Source organism: Pollicipes pollicipes, unplaced genomic scaffold (genome assembly GCF_011947565.3).
Source record: "Pollicipes pollicipes isolate AB1234 unplaced genomic scaffold, Ppol_2.1 Scaffold_2555;HRSCAF=2994_pilon_pilon_pilon, whole genome shotgun sequence".
Lineage (NCBI taxonomy): Eukaryota > Metazoa > Arthropoda > Thecostraca > Pollicipedomorpha > Pollicipedidae > Pollicipes > Pollicipes pollicipes.
This window is the reverse complement of record NW_023596136.1, coordinates 2,498,214-2,518,277: the sequence shown is the minus strand read 5'-3', so window position 1 is coordinate 2,518,277 and position 20,064 is coordinate 2,498,214. Positions and strand designations below refer to the sequence as shown.

At 51.1% G+C, this 20,064-nt stretch overlaps 1 protein-coding gene across 1 annotated transcript in view; it reads right to left on the bottom strand.

Annotated features, from left to right (window-relative positions):
* Positions 1 to 20,064, bottom strand: part of LOC119107449 (uncharacterized) — a 159,012-nt gene that overhangs the window by 106,029 nt on the left and 32,919 nt on the right. The window contains exons 10-12 of the mRNA XM_037230896.1: positions 16,728 to 16,985; positions 3,450 to 3,657; positions 3,021 to 3,134 (exon numbers count right to left, since the gene is read on the bottom strand). Of these exons, the coding sequence (XP_037086791.1) occupies positions 3,021 to 3,134; positions 3,450 to 3,657; positions 16,728 to 16,985 (580 nt within the window). The remainder of the gene's footprint in view (positions 1 to 3,020; positions 3,135 to 3,449; positions 3,658 to 16,727; positions 16,986 to 20,064) is intronic.

Here is a 20,064-nt window from a genome sequence, read left to right as displayed (position 1 = left end):
TAGACAGCGCAGCAAGGGGCAATTAGATGATGCGTGGGATTGGCAACTTATAATATAAGGTAAGTCCTAAGGCTTGGATTTGTATCTACCGAAATATCGTAGACTTAGAGAGGATCTGATAGAGGTATTCAAGATAATGAAAAAGATAGATTATTTAGATCTGCAAGGAGCACCAGAACTTAGGCCGAGACTTGGAGGAAACCAGTTTCAATATGCAAAAGGTAGGAGAAGAGCAGCACAGAGGCAGATGTCACTTAGTCAAAGAATAGTGAGTCCCTGGAATGGACTGCTAAACGAAATTGTGAAAAGTCCCTTCATGGCAATATTTAGAACTTGCTTGGACAAGTTCTATAGGTTACGGATCATATGTATAGCTAAATTCAGACAGGTTAGGTGGTGAGATTGGTTTAAGGATGTGTGAGGAACCTGGGTAGGCCAACCTCGGTAGAATCCCTCCGGTAGGTCCGTGTGGCTCTTTGTTTGCCTGATATCTATATGTATACATGTCTATTTGTTTGTTGTGTAATGGGCCACTGTTGATCCGTAAAAGTACTGATATCAAATTGGTGACTTTCTTCTTTGCATGGTGTTTAATTCTGATTTTTGCAGCCTGTTAAGTTTTGTATTCAATATATTATATTACTCTGACTTTTGGGGCGCTGTGCAGATAGAGAACAAGCGAGATCCCTATCAATGCTTGTTTAAAAGACGGCGCTGGAAGTTGGAGCAAGTCGTGCGGCAGCTCTTTGCACTGGTCCGCGAACTTTGCACCCGCGAACAAAAATGTGCCTTTCTCATTTTGTCGGATCGGGGATATACCAACTTATCGGCTGAAGGATCTCTCCTGTCGCTAGCCAGCCAACGAGCGAGAATCTGGCGTTCGAAAGCCGCCGCTCGCTCTCTCCGCGCTCTCTCTCTCGGCTCTACGGCGCTCGGAGACTTCTCTCTAGCCTCTCGACCGCCCCTACTCTTCCCCGTCTCTGCTGGCTCTCTCTCTCTATAGCCGCGGCTCGCTCTCGTCTCTCGAGTCGTTCTCTCTCTCGCTCTCTGCTCTATTCTCTCTCTCGTCTCATCTCTCTCCTCTCTATCTCTTCTCTCTCTAGTCTCTCTCTCTCCTCTCTGCTCTCTATCTCTTCTCTTCTCTGCTCTCTCTCTCCTCGCTTCTCTCTCTCTCTCTCCTCTCTCTCTCTCTCTCTCCCTCTCTCTCCTCCTCTCTCTCTCTCCTCTCTCCTCTCTCGTCTCTCGCTCTCTCTCTCTCTCTCTCTCTCTCTCTCTCTCTCTCCTCTCTCTCTTCTCTCTCGACTCTCTCATCTCTCTGACTCTTCTCTCTCTCTCTCTCTCTCTCTCTCTCTCTCTCTCTCTCTCTCTCTCTCTCTCTCTCTCTATCTCCCTCCTTCACTCTCTCTCCCTCGTTCCTTCCCCTCTCTCCCTCTCTCTTTCTCTCTATCTCTCTCTCTCTCTCTCTGTCTCTCTATCTCCATCTCTTTCTCTCCCTCTCTCTCCCTCTCTCTCGCTCTCTCTCCCTCTCACTCTCTCTCCCTCCTTCCTTCTCCCTCTCTCCCTTTCTCTCTCTATCTCTCTCCCCCTCTCTCTCTGCCTCTCTCTCTCCCCATCTCTTTCTCTCCCTCTCTCTCCCTCTCTCTCCCTCTCTCTCTCTCTCTCGCTCTCTCCTTCAAGCGGCAGAATGTGCGCGTAAACATTCGTGATGTTTTACTACTTTCAGCATCATACCAATTACGAAGAAACGCTCTCCATGCTGACCACATATCCAACCATAGCATGACCTTATACACATTCAAGAACAGTGCTGACCTAAACCACTCACATTATTCGCGCCTTTGAAAAGCCTGCGGCGCGATAGTCCTTAAGAACACTCATTGCCGTCATGTGATCAGCACATAATTTAGCGCCACCATGCAGTATCGAGCGCCGCGCCACCCAGTCGGCCGTCGTCGCCCACTCCAGCCGGCTTGCTCGGAATCGATGGGGTGCCGCCGGCAGCTCTTCCCATGCTCCGTCAACTCTCTGGTTTCCTCTGCGACGCGAGTGACCATTGTGGTCAGCTGCGTCGCATTACCTCACGCCGACCCAGCGCGAGAAGCCGGCAGCGCGCTGCTCGGGCTCCGTGACGTTCCCGTTCCCGTGCTCCAGGAAGGCAGCGGCCTCTCTCGGTGGCCCCTGGCTGACCATGGTGAGAGGACCGGTCCGTTCCGAACTATTTCGCGCTTCGCGAAACACACGTTCGCGCGGGAGCGTCGGAGGATCGACAGAGCCCTAATCGAAACTGATTAGGACTTGCATTTCAAGATAAATTAAAGAAACTGCAAGTGCGCCCATTGGCGCAATGCTGAATATTTTATGTTCCGTAGACCCGAAATGTTGTGGACTGCAATTGATCATTCTTACGGATCAGTTTTGGCTGTGATGAATATGTATACAGGCTTCGTTGGGTAGAGTGGTTGTATTTATAAATGTTGAAACATGTAGGGCCAGGTGACGCAAATAAGGAAATCATATTGGTTACGCGCACCAACGCGAGGGTAAAGTAACTTCGGTAGTACTGGCTACAGACAGTAACGATGTTTGGTAGGCAATGCGAAATGTCTAACTGACTTGGAGAGCCAATATAAAGCGTTCAGAGCTAGGGGAAGAGGGCAGTCATCAATCCCATTCAGCCGCTATTTCGCCACTACCACGCACTACGCTATAACACCGTGTTACTGGTAGCGACTCAAAGTTTGTGGGGGAATTTTCAGTTCCGACGTGCGCTCTTGCGTTATTAGTGACACGGTCTCGATCAAGACCGATTGCGTGTCAAACTTTCATGCAGACTCTGCCACAGGCAGGCCAATCAGAGCTAGCAAATATACACATCGCCCGGTATACCGTGAAATGAGAAAGCCGATTGCATTGGGATCAGAACCAGACCCGGACTTCTTTTTCTACAGAAGATGTTAGTCACATCAACACATAACAAGACCGAGCTTGATCGAGGTCCTCTGGCCAATACTTGTACTGACCCGCCATGTCCAGCTCCTCCTCTGTCCCATGCAGTTCGTTGACGCAGTGACTGTAGAAGTACTGCGCCCAGGCGATACCCACTACTGGGCTCTGGTCCGGGGCATCTAGAAGTTCTGGAACAAAGTAAGACCCTCTTTAGTGGGCTGGCGCCCCGCCATTGACCGATGCATTCTCGACCCATTCCGCTGCTTCATGCATGACCGCCCACTGCTGCCAATTATCCGGAATTCGCATCGCCCGCGTCAGAAAGCCTTTCATGTCATTCAGACGATTCGGCGAAGGGTGCACGTGGCACTCTGACTCAATGGGTCACACGGTAATCGGCGCCCTGCGCATAGTTGCTCTACCTAAGCCCAGCCTCGCCTGACCTGCAGCTGAGACGAGTGGCTCGGGCGACCTGGATTCTACCAGAGCGCTGCTGGACCTACTCAGAATCCTGCGGTCCACCAGGTTGTCTAAGTAGTCGCCGTTGATGGTGTAGCTCTCCGAGGGCTCTAGCAGGCCGAGCACCTTGTTCTCCTCCTGCCAGGCTCCGCAGGCGTAGGCGTGGAAGTTCTGGCAGGGGTCGGCTGCCTCGTCCCGATACTGCAGCAGCTGGGAGGCTACCTCCACGCATGTCTTGGTCACACATAGACCCTGTTGGTGACGTTCGAGGTTCATGCTGGTGTCGGCTGCACTGAGGCAGGGGCGACGCGAGGGAATGCCCCCAAACTCCAGGCCCGACAGCAGTCCATGCGCCGGCTGTACTACTGGCCTTCCCGTGACCAACAGTGCTCCATCGTGCTGCTTTCGTCTTATTTATCGCCCACCTTATCCTATTTGTTTATCCTTAAGCCAGCCATTGCACTTGGGTTAGGCGCCTCCTGATCACCAGCTCTTGAGCCAGCAATCCATCCCATCACGCGGTCCTTTTCCCTTCCTTCCTTCGTCCTCTGCATCCCCCCCCCCCCCCCCACACTCACACACACTTTTCTTAAAGTCCACCTTCCTTTTGCACCACGCTGATCACGACAAGTGGAGTGAAAGCCACGTTGCGTGCGATATTTTTTGTTGAAAAACAAGAGAACGCAACGCACGTTGTCACGATCCTTGTTTTGGAGCACCAGCGGCCGCAATGGCCAAAATAGCTCTCAGGGGTCATAGCGCAACCGGGGCTCGAAACCCAGTTCCTGCGTGGGAGTACGACGCTTTAACTATTCCTTCATTACACCCCCTGCAATATGGCCCTATCCATCGCGCCCCCTGCGACAAGTTACGCCAGGGGAGTACGTTAATAGCATCGGGTGCAAGTTACCAGCCCTGACACCACATTTATGACGTGCATTAGTATGTTCGAGACCGCTTTTGGACAGTTCAGCATTCCAGGTAGACACGTGACTATAGAAACATCGAGAACACGCAATGCTGCTTCACTAACCGCGTGAAATTGCGAGTGCCTACAGCGTGCCTAATTCCGTTTCCAGCGAATTTATTCTTGGATCTGTGCCACCCTCCCCCCTCGTGAAATCTACGTACGTCCCTGCCATATGCTCATGTAAGGCACGGACCAATGCGCGCACTTCCACGGCCGCTAATTTTCCCTCCGTAGCAGCCCGAAAGTTATGAATGGCCTGCTTTCACATGCATATGACAGCAGACCGTTCAGAGCTTATGAGTTCAGCTGCAGCGCTTCCCAGTTGTCATATCGTGAACTATGTTCGGATCAGCACGGCCCACACAGGATGGTCAGTTGCTAAGTCAAAGCCAGTTGCCTTTGAGGTGGGCTCCTGCAAAGTCGGAGGGCATCCAAGTTGCAGCAGAGTGGATCAAATGATCACCACAGGACATATTTTTACAGAGTTTACATGCAATTTACATTGAGTTTGCTTTCATAAGGCATGTCCTTCGGAAGCGCTGTCTCTCTATGCGTTCCTAACGCGAAAAAAACTGTTTGCCGCGCCGTGCTACCATGCTGCGTCGTGGTGGAGCATCGTACCGCCACGGCTGGGTAATAACCCACCCGCTCGCGCCGGCGCCCTTTCAGGAGACCGCCATATCGCCGCAACCCAAAGAGAAGGCTAGGCCCGGGCGCGCCGCTGCCCGCCCAGTTACAGCGGAGGAGGGAGGGGACGGGGGAGGGGGAGGGGAGGTGTGACGTGCGGAGAGTGGACGCCGAGCTTAGTGTCTCGGTTTACCGCTGGCGACGGCGGGCGACGAGGACCGCCGCGTCGCACCGACGCTCCGGTTCGCGCTGCGTCGCCACCGGCAATCATCGACGGCCGCCGGCGCGCCGCCGCTCTGTGACCCGCCATCGACGGCCGCCGGCGCGCCGCCGCTCTGTGACGCGGTGGATTGAGGCGTGACGCCGCCGACGCTGCTGGGCGGTGGCTGCCAGACGCGATGCTAACTCGTGTTTTGTGTTAGCTCTATGATCATAACTGGTCATTGGCCAGGGCGACTAGGCTTACTCGTCATCCTAGCACTGCGAGCATTGCGGCATGTTGAGCTTTCACCCCAAAATTCCGCGGCTGGAACTGAATTTTACGTTCGGGTGGAAGAATCAGTGTTTACCCAACCAGCATTGCTTGGGGTGAGCTTGGGTGCCCCTCCAATGTCTATCAAATAAAACAGGTGTGGTAGTTTTTTTAAATGCGGCTATTTTATCCTGCAAATCCCGGGGAAAACATTGAAAGCAAAACGTTAATCCATGCTGGCCTTATAAAATGCTGTAAGCGTATGATTGCATATAATTTAGATGGTAATTATGGGCCTGGGCTTGGAAATACCCTTGTGATAAATTGTGAAAACTCACCAGCGGCCAACAAATTACGCGATATTTAGCGTTGCCGAACTGGCAAGCTCGCAAACGCATATCAGGCTATGAGAGACGCCGCTACTCTATTGGAGTAGTGACCTACAGCCATGGTACTAAGCGTTGGCTCTGATCTCGCAGACATGATTTGTCCCTGCTGCTTAGTCCATTCTGGGCCTTTCATTACATATCAGTTGCCAGGCTCCCAACAATCGCGAAGGGAATAGCTCCACTTAGTTTGCGAAGTGGTACGCGGATGGAATGGCCTGCCTTTGTTGTGACTTCACTGCGTTGGAAACGGCCGGTCTTCGCTGTTAGTGACGGTGTGCGCCGCGCAATGTTGTTAGCCGACACCTGGAGCTATGCCTTACAACAACGGAAAAACCAGCGTGCAACAGCAATGCTCTATCGTAAGTGATATGGAAACGAGTTTACTTAATGGTCGCGCCCGACGTACCGTGTCCCAACGCTTTTCACGCCCCGCCCTTGTGCCTGCGAGCTATTTGGTCTGGTTGGGTTGGAATATTTCTTTCTGCCAGCAATGACATTTCTATTCAGTGACAAATTTCTCAGATTCAGTTCATGGAAACATTAATTATAGCTTATCCAATCAATTCATTCATTCAATGCCAATGATATTGGGTGAAGGAAAGAAGCGAGTCGTGGGGCGACCTCGCGACCATCCGGGAGTCCTCCGCTACCAAGACTCGCCCCGCACAGCAACACCTATTCAGAGCGCATGAGAACGCTCTGGCGAGACTCCCAGGGCGTCACTTAAGCCGGCTCATGGCTGACGGCCGGAATTCGTCCAGAGAGATGGCGCGTCGTGAGGATTCCGTGGGATGGAGCGTTAAGAGGGGATAGTGGCGCGGCTGCCGCGCGCTGTCAGCCGGCCGCGGAGCGCTCTGGCGCCGTCGGGTAACCGCTGCAGTCTGTTGGCTTTGAAGCGGCGTCTGCAGATTCAGGGATCAATGGAGCGGCAACTGAGAAAATGTGATAGGCAAATGGAAAATTTCCAAGAGCGCCGTAGGGCTCAAAGTCATTGAAAACATCGCAGCGCCGCCCAGGAAGAGTTGAACCGAACCGCGCGAACCGTCCCAGTGAGTGACGGGGCTGAACTCCCAATTATGGTGCGAAACGGTCGGCCGTCAAGACGGCTTCCCAGCGGCCCAAACATTCTGTATCAACTTCATGGCATCGAGAGTGCCCACGGGCGCTGCCATGCGTCAGTAGACAATCGAATAGTCTTGCGGAAGGATTAAGACGAGGCATTAGCCTCACAGATGGAATGGTTGTTCGGCCTATCGTTCTCGGCTGGCGTGCAAGTATGCCATGTTTCGGCCAGCTGATTCCCTTTTTGTCGTCAGGTGTTATTGAGTCTGGATAAAACAAAAACTGGATAGTGTCTGACTATCAGCCATGCGTGTGCCACCACCCAACTACTCTTCCTGGAATTGCTGATGTTTGAAACGGGGTCTTCTGATTGCGAGTCCAGCGCTCTCTCAACTGATCATATCGGAAACGACCTACCGGGCACGGACTGCCGATTAGCTCTGTTGGGAGAGTGCTGTATTCTCAATCAGAGGACCTCGGTTCGAATCCCAGCAATACCAAGAAGGGGCGTGGGGCTACGCACATATGGCTGAAAGCCAAATATCGCCCAGTCCTCCTCACGGCTCAGTAACAGCCGACGACGCCCGGAAAATTGACTGGTCGAAACGTTGCAAACATACGAACACATTAAACGGGGACAATACCCTAAAGAACTGTTCCACCTTATGACATTGCCTCCACACTACAGCAGAGCGGAGGCGGTGCAGGACGGTACACGCGGGCCAGAGATAGGTTCTCTTAACCACCTTGCGGAGCCGCCTTTTTGTACTGTGGCCCTGTACCTTGACGATTATTTGTAAATAGGATGACTAAAAACAGCCTCAAAGTGTCAGAAAATGATCCAGGCCAGTTCGAAAACTACAGGACAAAAAGCATGGGAGTTTTTGTGTGTCGTTAAGCGCCGTAGTGCGGCAGTGCCAGCAGGCGTCTGGTGGCTGTGTGACGTCACAGGCCGTGGGCGTGTTTCAGCGTCATCATGCATTTCGGTGCACAAACCTCCCGAGCTAAACGCCACACCAGGTTTTAATAACATATTTGTAATTTCGTCTGTAAGCGTGTGGCATGAAGATCAATATAAAACATCGGTTGCTGCACTACGTTGCCTCAAACGTCGGGTCAGTGCCTACAGGTATGCAGTAGGACATGTGATATAAACAGCTGGATAAGTTGGAATATGATAAGAGACAAGTTTGAATCATGAATAAAGTCAGATAAAAGAAATAGTAATGGTTTTGGTATGTTTATGTTTAATATAATGTAAGGTAATGTAAAGTAATGGTTAAATGGTAATTGTGCTGAATAGCCTAGCACGAGCTTCATCAGATGAGCACTAGAGGACATTGACAAATGTGACCTGTGGTACGTCGCATCAATGTAAAGAGGTGAAGGCGATTTTTGCGTTGACCTGTCCGGTTAATCTTTACATTGAGAAGCCACATCGACGGAAGGACGAAAGGTACTCCAAAATCGCAAGGTACTCGTTAGAAAGGCACTCCAAAATCGCAAGGTACATGCCCGTAAGTTTTAAATGTTATAGCGTTCAAACGGTGAAATACGTTCTCGAATGTGAAGTTCAACCTACATCGACCTTAAATGATCTAACCTTTCAAAAGCCATTGAAGCGATTTTAATAAAGTTCAGAGTGATGCAGACGAGACGGGCGTCAATAAAATCTTTTTAGCGCATTCCTGCGAGAAATAAACGCTATTTGCCACTTCAGAACAAAAGGCCACTAACGCGACCTCGAAAAGTGAGACATAATGAGCCAATGAAATCAGAACCTTCCAGCTTTCGCAACATCTGTATCAGTTATGCAAACTCTGGTACCCATAATTTCAGCATAGTGGTTCAGAGTGTTCGGAAGTTATTTCGGAAACACCCGGGTGGGGAGGGGGAGGGCTTGGGGCACCTCTTAAGGTGCGTGCTGAGTGTCCGTTTCAGTCATCTTTGCACGAACCCGCTGCTCATATGGGCGTAGGCCACTCCTCATAGGCATATGGGCAGTGAACGTAAGTCGGGCAGTTTCAAATCCTGTTCTTAACTTTGATCTCCATTATCATGTTTTCAACAGAACTGGTTGCTATATCTTTCACAGAGGATTTGCGGAACAAAATGGCACCTTTCCTTGAAATGTAGGTTTCTGGGATTTCGTGATAAATGGCTCCTCTGACTAAAGGTTAACGCTTTTGGTGGTTGTATGATAAATCTGAGCGGCTACGAATGTGTTTAGTATGTAAGCACCTGTTTTTGAAACTATTAGATCTCGTAATGCCTTAACCCACATTTTTGCGTATGTTGTTGGCATTTTAACCTAAATATTATATAAGATATCACCAGGATTGAAAATAGTTCTGTGGGCATGAGCAAGCCTTTTTCTCTGGTAAAATTCCTCGCGAGGAAGGGCAGGTTTGCCAATTTGGGCTGCGCGATGGGGCGGGTGTTATGACTTGTAAAGTGTTAGTGGGATTTGGAACATTTGCGCTTAACAGCGTTGGTTTGTATTGTGGTTCAAAACCAAACATTATTTCTGGGGATTCTTTTATTATGCATTGTTTTATTTTCGTTGCATTGTTTTATTTCACCTTCAGTGAAATCCAGTGCGTGACTTCCCAGCTTCAGTTAAAACAGTACAGCGCTAAGCGATCGCTGCTGCATTCATTTTAACTTGCGGAGCCCTGTGTTGTTCATTAGCGTGGCGCCGTATGAACATCAGATGTCACGAAATCCGCTAACTGACACGTAAATACGGAGCAGATATGTGCGAGTCCGTAGGCTTTAAAGCCCGGATCCTATCAGTCCACATCCTGCCCACCCTCTGCCCCCCCCCCCCCCTCCCCCTTCCCAATGCGCTACAGATTTCATCGCTGCCCACAGCATCATGGTTATGAAACACAAAATCACCGTGAACAATCCTCGTACGTCGCGTTGTACGAAGTCCTAACCCAGTCTTCCCTAGGGGAGTCTTAGCAGCCACCCGTGCGACAAAGAATGTATATCATGGACGTCACACTTGGTGAGACAGGAATTCCGCAGCAGGTTCGACTATAAACAAGTCAACTCGCGTGCCCACGACCCTCAACCTGGGAAGAAAAAGGCGCTCTACGTTACAAGCAGCATAATTTCAATAGCTGTTGTTAGCGGCACGCATAGCACGCACGAGCGTAAATGCTAGTGCCTAACATGTGCGATTATTGGCACGGAAGTTACGAAGATGGAAACAGGAAACCTGTCGCGCTGTGTACACGTCTGGCAAAGATTATACGTGACGTCACCATTTTGGTACGCTGCGAATACACTCCACGCGTAACCTAACCTACATAGATTATTCATGATTGCATTATTTTGAGGGACCGGTAAAATCGAAAACGGGCATCGATGCGTGGTTTGGGTACAGCAGAATCGAGGAAAGAGCCAGCAAAACGTTTTCCGGGCTGATTTCACTGTTTCAAAGCAGTCTCTTCAGATACATGAACTTTGTTTTTCGTCCATAAAGATGCTGTATAGTTGAACAACGCGACATCCGATGGGGCTGTTGTCACGACCGCTCCCACGAAAAGGATGATGGAAGTTTTCACCTTCTTGGCACCATTACAACTAGGGCGCAGTTTCGCAAAACGATATCGGGGTGAAGGGGCAGGGGTGGAGGGTGGCTGAGCAGTGAAAACGACGCAACCCAACCCGAAAATGCGGTGACAGACGGGTTTTCCCCACATTTGTCCCACTTTCTTCGCAAACTTCGTGGGTGGGATCTGGAGCCCAAGTTGGGGGTCGGGGGGCTGAAGCACTCCGGCAGAAAAGAAAACTACACCCTGGTTGCAACTAAACAGCAAATTGTGCGCAGCGCACAGTGACGGGTATTGATAAATACAATTATTCTGACACAGAGCCATGCTGCGTCAACATCGCTCACAGTGAAATGGCGTGCCAGCTTACGACTGGTCACTAAAGAGATAAATGAAAACTTACAACCGGCCTTTAACACCTTGGGCGGCAATTTGGCCTTACCCAAAGGTTTTTTCAGAATAAGCACCGATCGACACCGTGAAGCTGCGTGAAGCTCTGTGTAGCCTTAGGCAACTGAACAGTCGTTCTTTTGATTCAAAACAATCCTTGTACCTTGCAATATCGCTAACTTATAGCAGATCAAAGTCAGATCATGGCTGTCAGCGATGGCAGCTCCTAGGGAATTGTTAAATCTGATACAGCAACAGGGGATTAGACGAGGCCGGACATCTTTGAGATGGCTTCTTAAATGAGTCGACGATGGATTCTAAGATTACCACTGCCTCCATCGTCTTTCAGTTAGGCATAAACATAAGACCGCTCTCAAAACCAAATTGCTTTTAAGGAATATACCACCCAGCGTTACCCTTAATTCTGATTTGAAATAAAAATTAAGAAGGTCTCGTAGCATTTTGGTTGTCGTTACCTCCTGAAAGTAAAATAAGGCCAAGAACCTGAAATGATCATAATAGTTATATAAGTTAAAAGTTTTTGCTTGTGATGGTCTGAAGGTGTTTCGGACACGGATCTGGAGTTTAAACTTGTTTGAATTTGTTTGCCCTGAAAGTCATGACCTGGGACCTCCAAAAAAAATCTGACACAAGTGAGTTCACATACGGGCCTGCCTACCCAGTGAATTTGGCGTGTCTAGCATTCTTAGCTGTTAAGATCACAGTGAGGTCCAATTGACCCACTACCCTCACGCACCCGAGGGCGACGCATTCGACCCGCCACTCGGGTGCGTGTTAAATCATCATCTGCAATTCCACGCTGCTGTATCGATGATGTGTACGCTATGAGTTTTTTTCCTTTCGACAGGTATAAGGCTGATATATTTTTTGACAATTAAGACGACTGGCATTTTGTTTTCATTTGCTGACCGCTCCACCTGATAACCTGCATTATACAATTCACGTTCATTTTATTCTGTCTGAAGTTCGTACTCCGGAATGTAATCTCGCGTCAGGGTTATTGTGAACATTTTGCACCAGACAAACAATTAGTTTGGTTATAAACCTGACGACCACTGACAAAGCCGTTTGAGATCTCCCTGCAATAAGCTGACGTACTACAGTGCTGAAGTGCTGTGACCTGGCCTTACGCCTTGAACGCAGAGCAGGCAGTTCGTTTTGATTTTAACAACTAGGTCGCCGACAAAACAGAGCGAAGAACAACGGAGGCAGCAAAATGTCTTCCGGCTTTGTCGCATCCAGGCAGAGCGCCTCCGATCTCTCCAACTCTAGCATCGCTTCAAATAATTGTCATGGCGTGCAATGGCAAACCAGCACCAGTTTGTTTGCGCCACTTGACGCATTTGAAAAAATGAGCAGTTACATCTAATTACTTCATGGTTGCTCGACTCATGCTCCATGGTGTTCTTCCCTATGCTCCATTTTTTCTTTATGACGCACTGACATACGAATTGCGTAAATGTGCCCTCTACAAGTGTCGGCATATCTGCTGTAGGAAAAAAAAACACATCATGATAGATCTGTCAGTTTTGTTCACAGCCTAATCCACCTCATGTAAAAGCCTTCGTCATCTTCGAATTACAAAGCATATTCCTCCTCGACAGTCACTACATACGTTACTCATATTTTTCATTCGCTAACACTGTAGTTGGTTAAATAAGGGTTTTTTCATGGAGGCGTGAATGGCGAATGTAATATGAATGTTTTCATGACGGCATGATGCTATGTAAAGTGGTGAAGGACGATGTTTCGCGTCTATGAGCATCAGCTTTCCAGATTGTGTGAATCAAGCTAGGTACCCTCGGTCTGGCCTGTTTCGCCAGCTTCTGCAGGGCTATAGGGGCGATCGTTGCAGTGAGAGCACGACTTCTACCAATTCCACGTTTGAGATACTCGGAAAAAACGAGACGGCAGCACAAAAGTTGTCTACAGCTTTTAATGAACCAGGCGGAGTCTCCATCAGTCCGTTCGTATGAGGCGATTTGTGTGCCCTCCAATAAGGCTAGTACGAGTTATGACGTTCCTTCATTCTTATCTAAGGAACGATGTGAGTTATAAGGTCATGCTGTGCTCATCCTTGGCAATGACCTTGGACACCTTGCACGTAAGATTATCATATTAAGCGATGCTAGTGGTGTAGTGTAGCATACCCACTTGTCCATGAAAATTAAATTTGATTTTCTGGGTCTCAGAGACCGCGTCAAGACGGGGTCTTACGTGACCCTGATACCAAATGGTTCTTCATCACCTCGATACGTCTAGGTTATTTGGTTCATGATGCTATGGTATCGTGCTTCAATAAGATGCCAGTTGCACTGTATGACCTAACTTGACCATGTATTTGGTGAGATCATCTTCATCAGGCGTATCAATGGTGTTCATTACATGAGCATTTTACACTTTTATAGCCCTTAGAATCATGATACAAAACGGTCAGGTACACACAGAGCTAAGAACGCGTCGCGAAGCACTAATTTTCGACGATTGCAGTGTGCAGGTCTTTGAGAACGCGGTTATCAGTCAGTGACCATAGCATGGTAGATATTTACATCAGAGGTCATGGGGATAATAACATAACCTTGAAACGTTCCAGGAAAAGCGTTGTACTGTTGCATCTCTTCTTCACCATCCACTGTCACATGCCTTTCTTGTTTAAAACGCGCCTGGGTGGTCGGTCGCATGCGACGCGGTCGGGTGGAGGGAGGTAAACTTTCCTCCCTCGGTCGTGACCTTTGGGTCAAAACAGATTGAACAAGATCAAACTGTGTACTTTCAGATCTCGTGCAAATAACTTAGACCTAGAAACATTTTGTAAGCAGGGGGTGAATGGTGTTGGTATCATGTCAGTGAGTTTATCTGACTTATAGAAGGTCAAGATAGTCAAAGCGCCCTGACATCTTTTTTTAATTTTAGCTTGCAAGAAGCGTCGAAGAGCTAAAGTAGGCGGCACGTTCCTCAAAGCAAAGAAAAAGCTTGATCGGTGTTACTTTAAGTTATTTATCTCCACCGACCTGCATGTAGCCAAAATCAAATGTTCGTTGACGTCCCTGTGATCAGCAAACTCAAAATGTGCTTTAAAAAAACTACGCAAAAATTGCCCAATAATTGGGGGTTTATGTTTTAGTTAAATCTGATCTTTATAACTGACCAGATGTCAATGGAAATCGTTCTCAGTCGTAACTCTAATTTGCATCGTCCTAATGTTTAAGAAACCATTTCAAAGCTGTATGACTTTGTCTAAAATTCCGCCGTCGTATCGGATTAAACGGTTAAGTGGGAATTGCCTTCGCTGAGTCATGGGTTGGCATTGATCTAATATAGGCAACACCCCTAAAGAACATCCAGCTTTTTAAACAAAGAACGGCTTTTCATCTGCTTACAGCTATACGAATTTTGCTGCGGGTACGCTGTTCAAAGCAATTCTGGAGAACCTTCGGGGGGGGGGGGGCAAATTGACCGACCGCACGAGCGCGTGTTGACTGCTGTTTTTCGTAACAACCCCTCACTCGATAACAGATCACCAGGAGCGACCGCCACAATCCGCCATGGCTCACGAAACCATGCATCGTACCCAAATTCAGCCAGTCCCGCTGCAGTTATCGCTCTCGGCCGTTATACTATCAGACCCCACAAGTTGAATTCTACGCGAAAATTTACGAAGGCCAGGTTCATGTAACGCATTCTAATTTTACTTCAACAATACTGACTAGAAAATGACCAGAAGCTGAAAGTCTTCACGCCTTGTGTGCTGGATTTGAGCATAAACTGCTTTTGATTTTTTGTTTTGTTTTGAACTGTTGATTTGTTGCAAACTAAAAGACAGTCATTGGCATGTCAAAGATCGATTTTACTTCGCATCTGTCTCTGTCTATATAACGCATCTATCTCTCCATTCTCCTGATTTTTGTACAAAGAAAAATGCTATTACTACTGTCTTATTTATATACATAAGGTTTCTCGCTCATACATTTAGCAACTTACGTAAGTTACTTCGCATTAAGTTTAATTAGTTATCTTAAAGTGACGGATGATAGTAAAAACCAATAATTATTCTATTATAGTCGTAAGAACACCATGGGATCAAAAGAATGCAAAAGTGCGATCAGCTTTGTTAGTACATTAGTTAGCTCATTTCGGCATTATTACATTTCGAACGCACACTTGTATGCACATTTCATCGTGCAATAGAGCACACGCTGACTTGGTTTGCACAGTGTCATGTCAGTCTATCTAGCAGATGCGTGAACGAATTTAAAGGTATTGGAACACAACCTAAACAGAAGAGTTGCTTGCGTCCAGCCTGTTTTGATGTTATTTTTCGCGGGCAGCTCACAGTGACAGCCCGCTCCGCCGAGGCATGTGCGGAGTCCGGACGGCACCAGCCCCAAAGGCACCACGCCAATGCATTTCGCGAACGGATCCACTTATCCGAGCTCTGGTCAGTGACGTTTGTTCCAGTCTCCAGTCACACTCAGCCGACTCCGCCGCACCGCATACACCTCCACCGCGCCACGTGAGCGATGTTGTTCCCCAGCCACATCGATTGCCGGCTGTTGCGAGAGCTTTGGGACGAGCGGCGCCCGCTGCGGGGCCTTCGGAGCTCGGCCACCGCACCAGCGTCCGGCGAGCCGGTCTAGACCGGTGGTGATCCGGGGACTGTCCAGACGGGATCACCGGTGCGGCTGCAGCCGGACCTCAGCAAAGGTCGTCCCGGCCTGGATCGGTCCCGTCTGGGTAAGGCTCTAGCTATGCTAAGGTCATGATAGAGCGATGGCTTGGCGACTCGCGAGGGCTCTTCCGTGATCTGCGTGCTCAGGTTACAAAGAAATGGCGCTGCTGGAAATCATTGTGAGTCGGTTGAAATGCGCACGGAACATTTAAAATGACACGCTTTTAATGACAGGAACTCATAAAGGCAGCAGCGGTCCAACGGGAGCAAATCTATTTGCAATTCATAAGATGCAATATAAATGCAAAGCCTCGATGGCAGAGCGTGATAGTGTGCAATAAAACTTATTTCTGTGGATTCGTTTCATTTCGGCATGAGATCGGCAATAACCCAAAAAGCTCGTAACTCGGCATATGTGTAGTCTCCCAGCTTAGTGCATTTTCACTGGCTTGGGAGATAGCCATGTTATTGGCCATAACAGACGGGTATCATGAAACACGGGGACACTGGGTATTTGACGGGCCTGGGCCCATTTTACTGGGCCCATCTTACACTGTATGCCACTCTGTTGGCGAGCTACGTGACAAAACTGGAGCAGGCAGCTCGGACAATGGCCAACGGACAGCACTGCCAGTTGCCCGATCGAACATCGGTCGATCCGATGTTACCCTGTATTCAGGTACGTAAGCACGTTGTCCCCCTCCCCTCCCTAACCCAGGCTTTCAGAGAAAACTTTTGAGGTGACCCCCCTCAATGCAGATTACTGCTTACACCCCTCCCCATTTCACCTCACTTGTCGTCTGCGCGCACATGACGTACGTACACACTTGTACGCTTCGTCTTGATAGGAGCATCACCTCGCCAGTCATCTATCAGACTGACATCGCCTGACCCATGGCTGACGCTATGGCTGCATCTCGACTGGACAGCCCCCCCCCCCCCCCGTGACCCCATGCATGGCCTCGACGTATCCTAGTCGGATAACGGTCCTGTTAGTACTCAGCCAGCTCACAACTCGCCTCATTGTATGCTGGCGATGGCAGAGTCGGCCAGCCCCCCATCGTTACCCTGTCTGACCCCGCTTGACCCGCCGTCACCCTGTCTGACCCCACTTGACCCGCCGTCACCCTGTCTGACCCCAGTCGACACGCCGGCTTACCCTGTCGGAGTACGCGAAGCGGGCATGTCGGTCACCAGCCGTCGAGGCCGAGTCGTTGGGCGTCGCTTGCGAGGGTGTCGGCGGCGTCTCGACCGCCGGCCCCTTGACCACCTGCGTCAGCGCCAGCACCAGGGCGACGCTGGAGCTGAGCAGCACCAGCGTCAGCACCAGCAGACAGCGTTCCATGCCGGAGCGGCGCGAGCGCGGTCGGGCTACGGCGCCCCCCTCCGTCAGGTCCATCCGCCGACTGGCCGCCGGCTGCCGGCGCCGCCCTTTATGGTCCGGGCCCCGGGCGGCGTCGCCGACGCGAGAGCGTGCCCGCCGCTGCCGACGCCGACGCGGGGCCGAGCCGACTGGAGCCGACGCGAGGGCGGCCCGCCGCCTGACCGACGCCGACGCGGGGCCGAGCCGACTGGAGCCGACGCGAGGGCGGCCCGCCGCCTGCCGACGCCGACGCGGGCCGAGCCGACTGGAGCCGACGCGAGAGCGTGCCCGCCGCCTGCCGACGCCGACGCGGGGCCGAGCCGACTGGAGCCGACGCGAGGAGGCGTGCCCGCCGCCTGCCGACGCCGACGCGGGGCCGAGCCGACTGGAGCCGACGCGAGAGCGTGCCCGCCGCCTGCCGACGCCGACGCGGGCCGAGCCGACTGGAGCCGACGAGGGCGGCCCGCCGCCTGCCGACGCCGACGCGGGGCCGAGCCGACTGGAGCCGACGCGAGGGCGGCCCGCCGCCTGCCGACGCCGACGCGGGGCCGAGCCGACTGGAGCCGACGCGAGGCGGCCCGCCGCCTGCCGACGCCGACGCGGGGCCGAGCCGACTGGAGCCGACGCGAGGGCGTGCCCGCCGCCTGCCGACGCCGACGCGGGGCCGAGCCGACTGGAGCCGACGCGAGAGCGTGCCCGCCGCCTGCCGACGCCGACGCGGGGCCGAGCCGACTGGAGCCGACGCGAGGGCGGCCCGCCGCCTGCCGACGCCGACGCGGGGCCGAGCCGACTGGAGCCGACGCGAGGGCGGCCCGCCGCCTGCCGACGCCGACGCGGGGCCGAGCCGACTGGAGCCGACGCGAGGGCGTGCCCGCCGCCTGCCGACGCCGACGCGGGGCCGAGCCGACTGGAGCCGACGCGAGGGCGGCCCGCCGTCGGCGCGGGCCGGACTGCGTCGGCTCCGCGCGCCGATGCGCGGGCCTTTGGTGTAGCGGGGAAGCATCGGGGACGCCTCGCAGAGGGGCTGGACTGTAGCCGGAGGCGCCCCAATTGGAGCTGAGGATTCGCAACATTTAATATTCGAATCATAGCGCAGTTCATTTTCTAAAACAAGTTCGGCGCTGACCCAAGCAAGTTAACCTAGCCTCCCCAGAAATCCGGATTTTCCCTGGTTTTGATCTCTTTGATTTACGTCCCCAATATTGAAACAAATATAATGAGAAAACTATTTGGTCGTGCCCAAATTGTTTTGATGTTCAAGAATGCCATACTATTTAAAGCCGACGTAATGATGACAATGGTGATACATGATGATGATAATAATGATGGTGATGTCTTTAGGCACCTAGTGCATCAGTAGGTTAGATACTGGCTGCATTTTACTGGCCCAATATTCCTGAATGGGGAGGACTCAGAAGAGCATTGAGGGGACTCATGTCAGCATTGGCGGGGAGGGGCTATCCGTCCCTGCGAAAGTGTACAAAGTTACGTATCTGGGTAGGTCAATTTGGTTTCGGATTCGGATTTTAGTTTAAAGCAGATTTGAAGAGATTTAAGTCCTTGTATCAAAATCTCGAACCACTATGGTGTAAGCAAGGAGGACAGCAACTGTTCGTACAAAACTAAGGGGTGCTTGTTTTATTTTGCTTATCTACTCAGATGGAATTTGATACGTTAACTACTTATTTGAGGCCTGGCTTTCGGGATTCGTTGTGACTTAAGGATTCAAATCCTTGTTTTCAATGTGTGAATCTTCGTTTTTAGAAGAGAAGGAGTCGGAAAGTTCAAGCCTATCCCAATTTGCTTACCCATGTGAATCCGAATTCTCAACTCCAGCGCTAATGGCCTCGGGGGCTGGAACGCTGTTCCGGTATGCGGCATGTTCCATGACCTATGCAGCCGATGTCCCGTGCAGTGCCTGCGCTCGTCTCGTAATGCAACGTGTTAGTAGCTGGAACTGGCAGAAAAGTACGGTGTTGTAGAGCGCACTGTCGATATTGTGGATAGCATCGGACAGCAACGCGTATCGCAACGGCAGTGGTGCGGCAGTCGCGGCGACAGTCTCGGCGATGTCGCGCTGCGATCGCCGCAAAAACATTCGCGCGAAACTGGGCAGTGACGCGCTGACTGCAGCTGCGCTTACTGCAGCACTTGCAAACGCAGATGCCTTCCTGTGCAAAGTGATTACGGAAGCGGGGAAGTACGCCTCGGATGGTGCTTCAGCACGTGAGATCGCATGTTGCAATATAAGGTCACCTTGCGTCGGGCTCCACACTATCTCTTCGTAACGTGGGCGTGCAGGTTCGCAGCACGACCACCGCAGATGAGCGTGGCACTCCAGCTTCGACTACTGAGCTTTGTTATGCGGTACTCACCAACAATGGGAGCCAGCAATGTTTCAGCCTCTGATGCGTGGATTCCTGGTGCGCTCGGCTTCTCGTGGCGTGGCCGGTGCTATTTCGCACGGCTCCTCGGGCCCCCCACACACCACTGCGAGTGCGGCATGCTGAGAACGAAATTTGAGAACTGTGCGGAATTCAATTGAGCACCGACGGACGACGAGCACTTCTGCGAGCACCGAAGAGCTCGCAGAAGGAATTCGCTGCGCTCCGTCCCCTGATGTTTTTTTGGTCGGTGTTATGGTATGTGTAGATGACTGCGACCCTCCTTATTGCCTAACAGGACAGTGGAGGAGCGAGGTTTGAGAACCCAAGGTCGGCCGTGTCTGGAGAGACGGGAGAGGGCGTGGGCCACTCGACGTCGTTCGGCTTCATGTGTGACTCAGATCAGGGGCGGCCTGTCCGGGTTGAGTGACGTTCAAATCGCACCAGCTGTTTACCCTAGTGACCTCGACTCTGCGCGTTTCTCGGGTTCACGTGTCTTTGAAAGGGCATGACGATTGTTGCTCGCTTTGTTTTGATGTCAGTTCAGTGACGACCGCTGAATGGTAGACGCAGTTAAAACTTTCTGATGTCGACACCAAATAGCCTATGATGATAATGTGCCTACAAATCTCGGGCATCATTATCATTAGCGAGCATTCCCCGACAGCACCAGATGTGCGAGTTCAGACTGTGGACATAGACCACCAATATCGCATCTTTCTGTTCAGCTGGTAAGCGTCTCCAAAGCT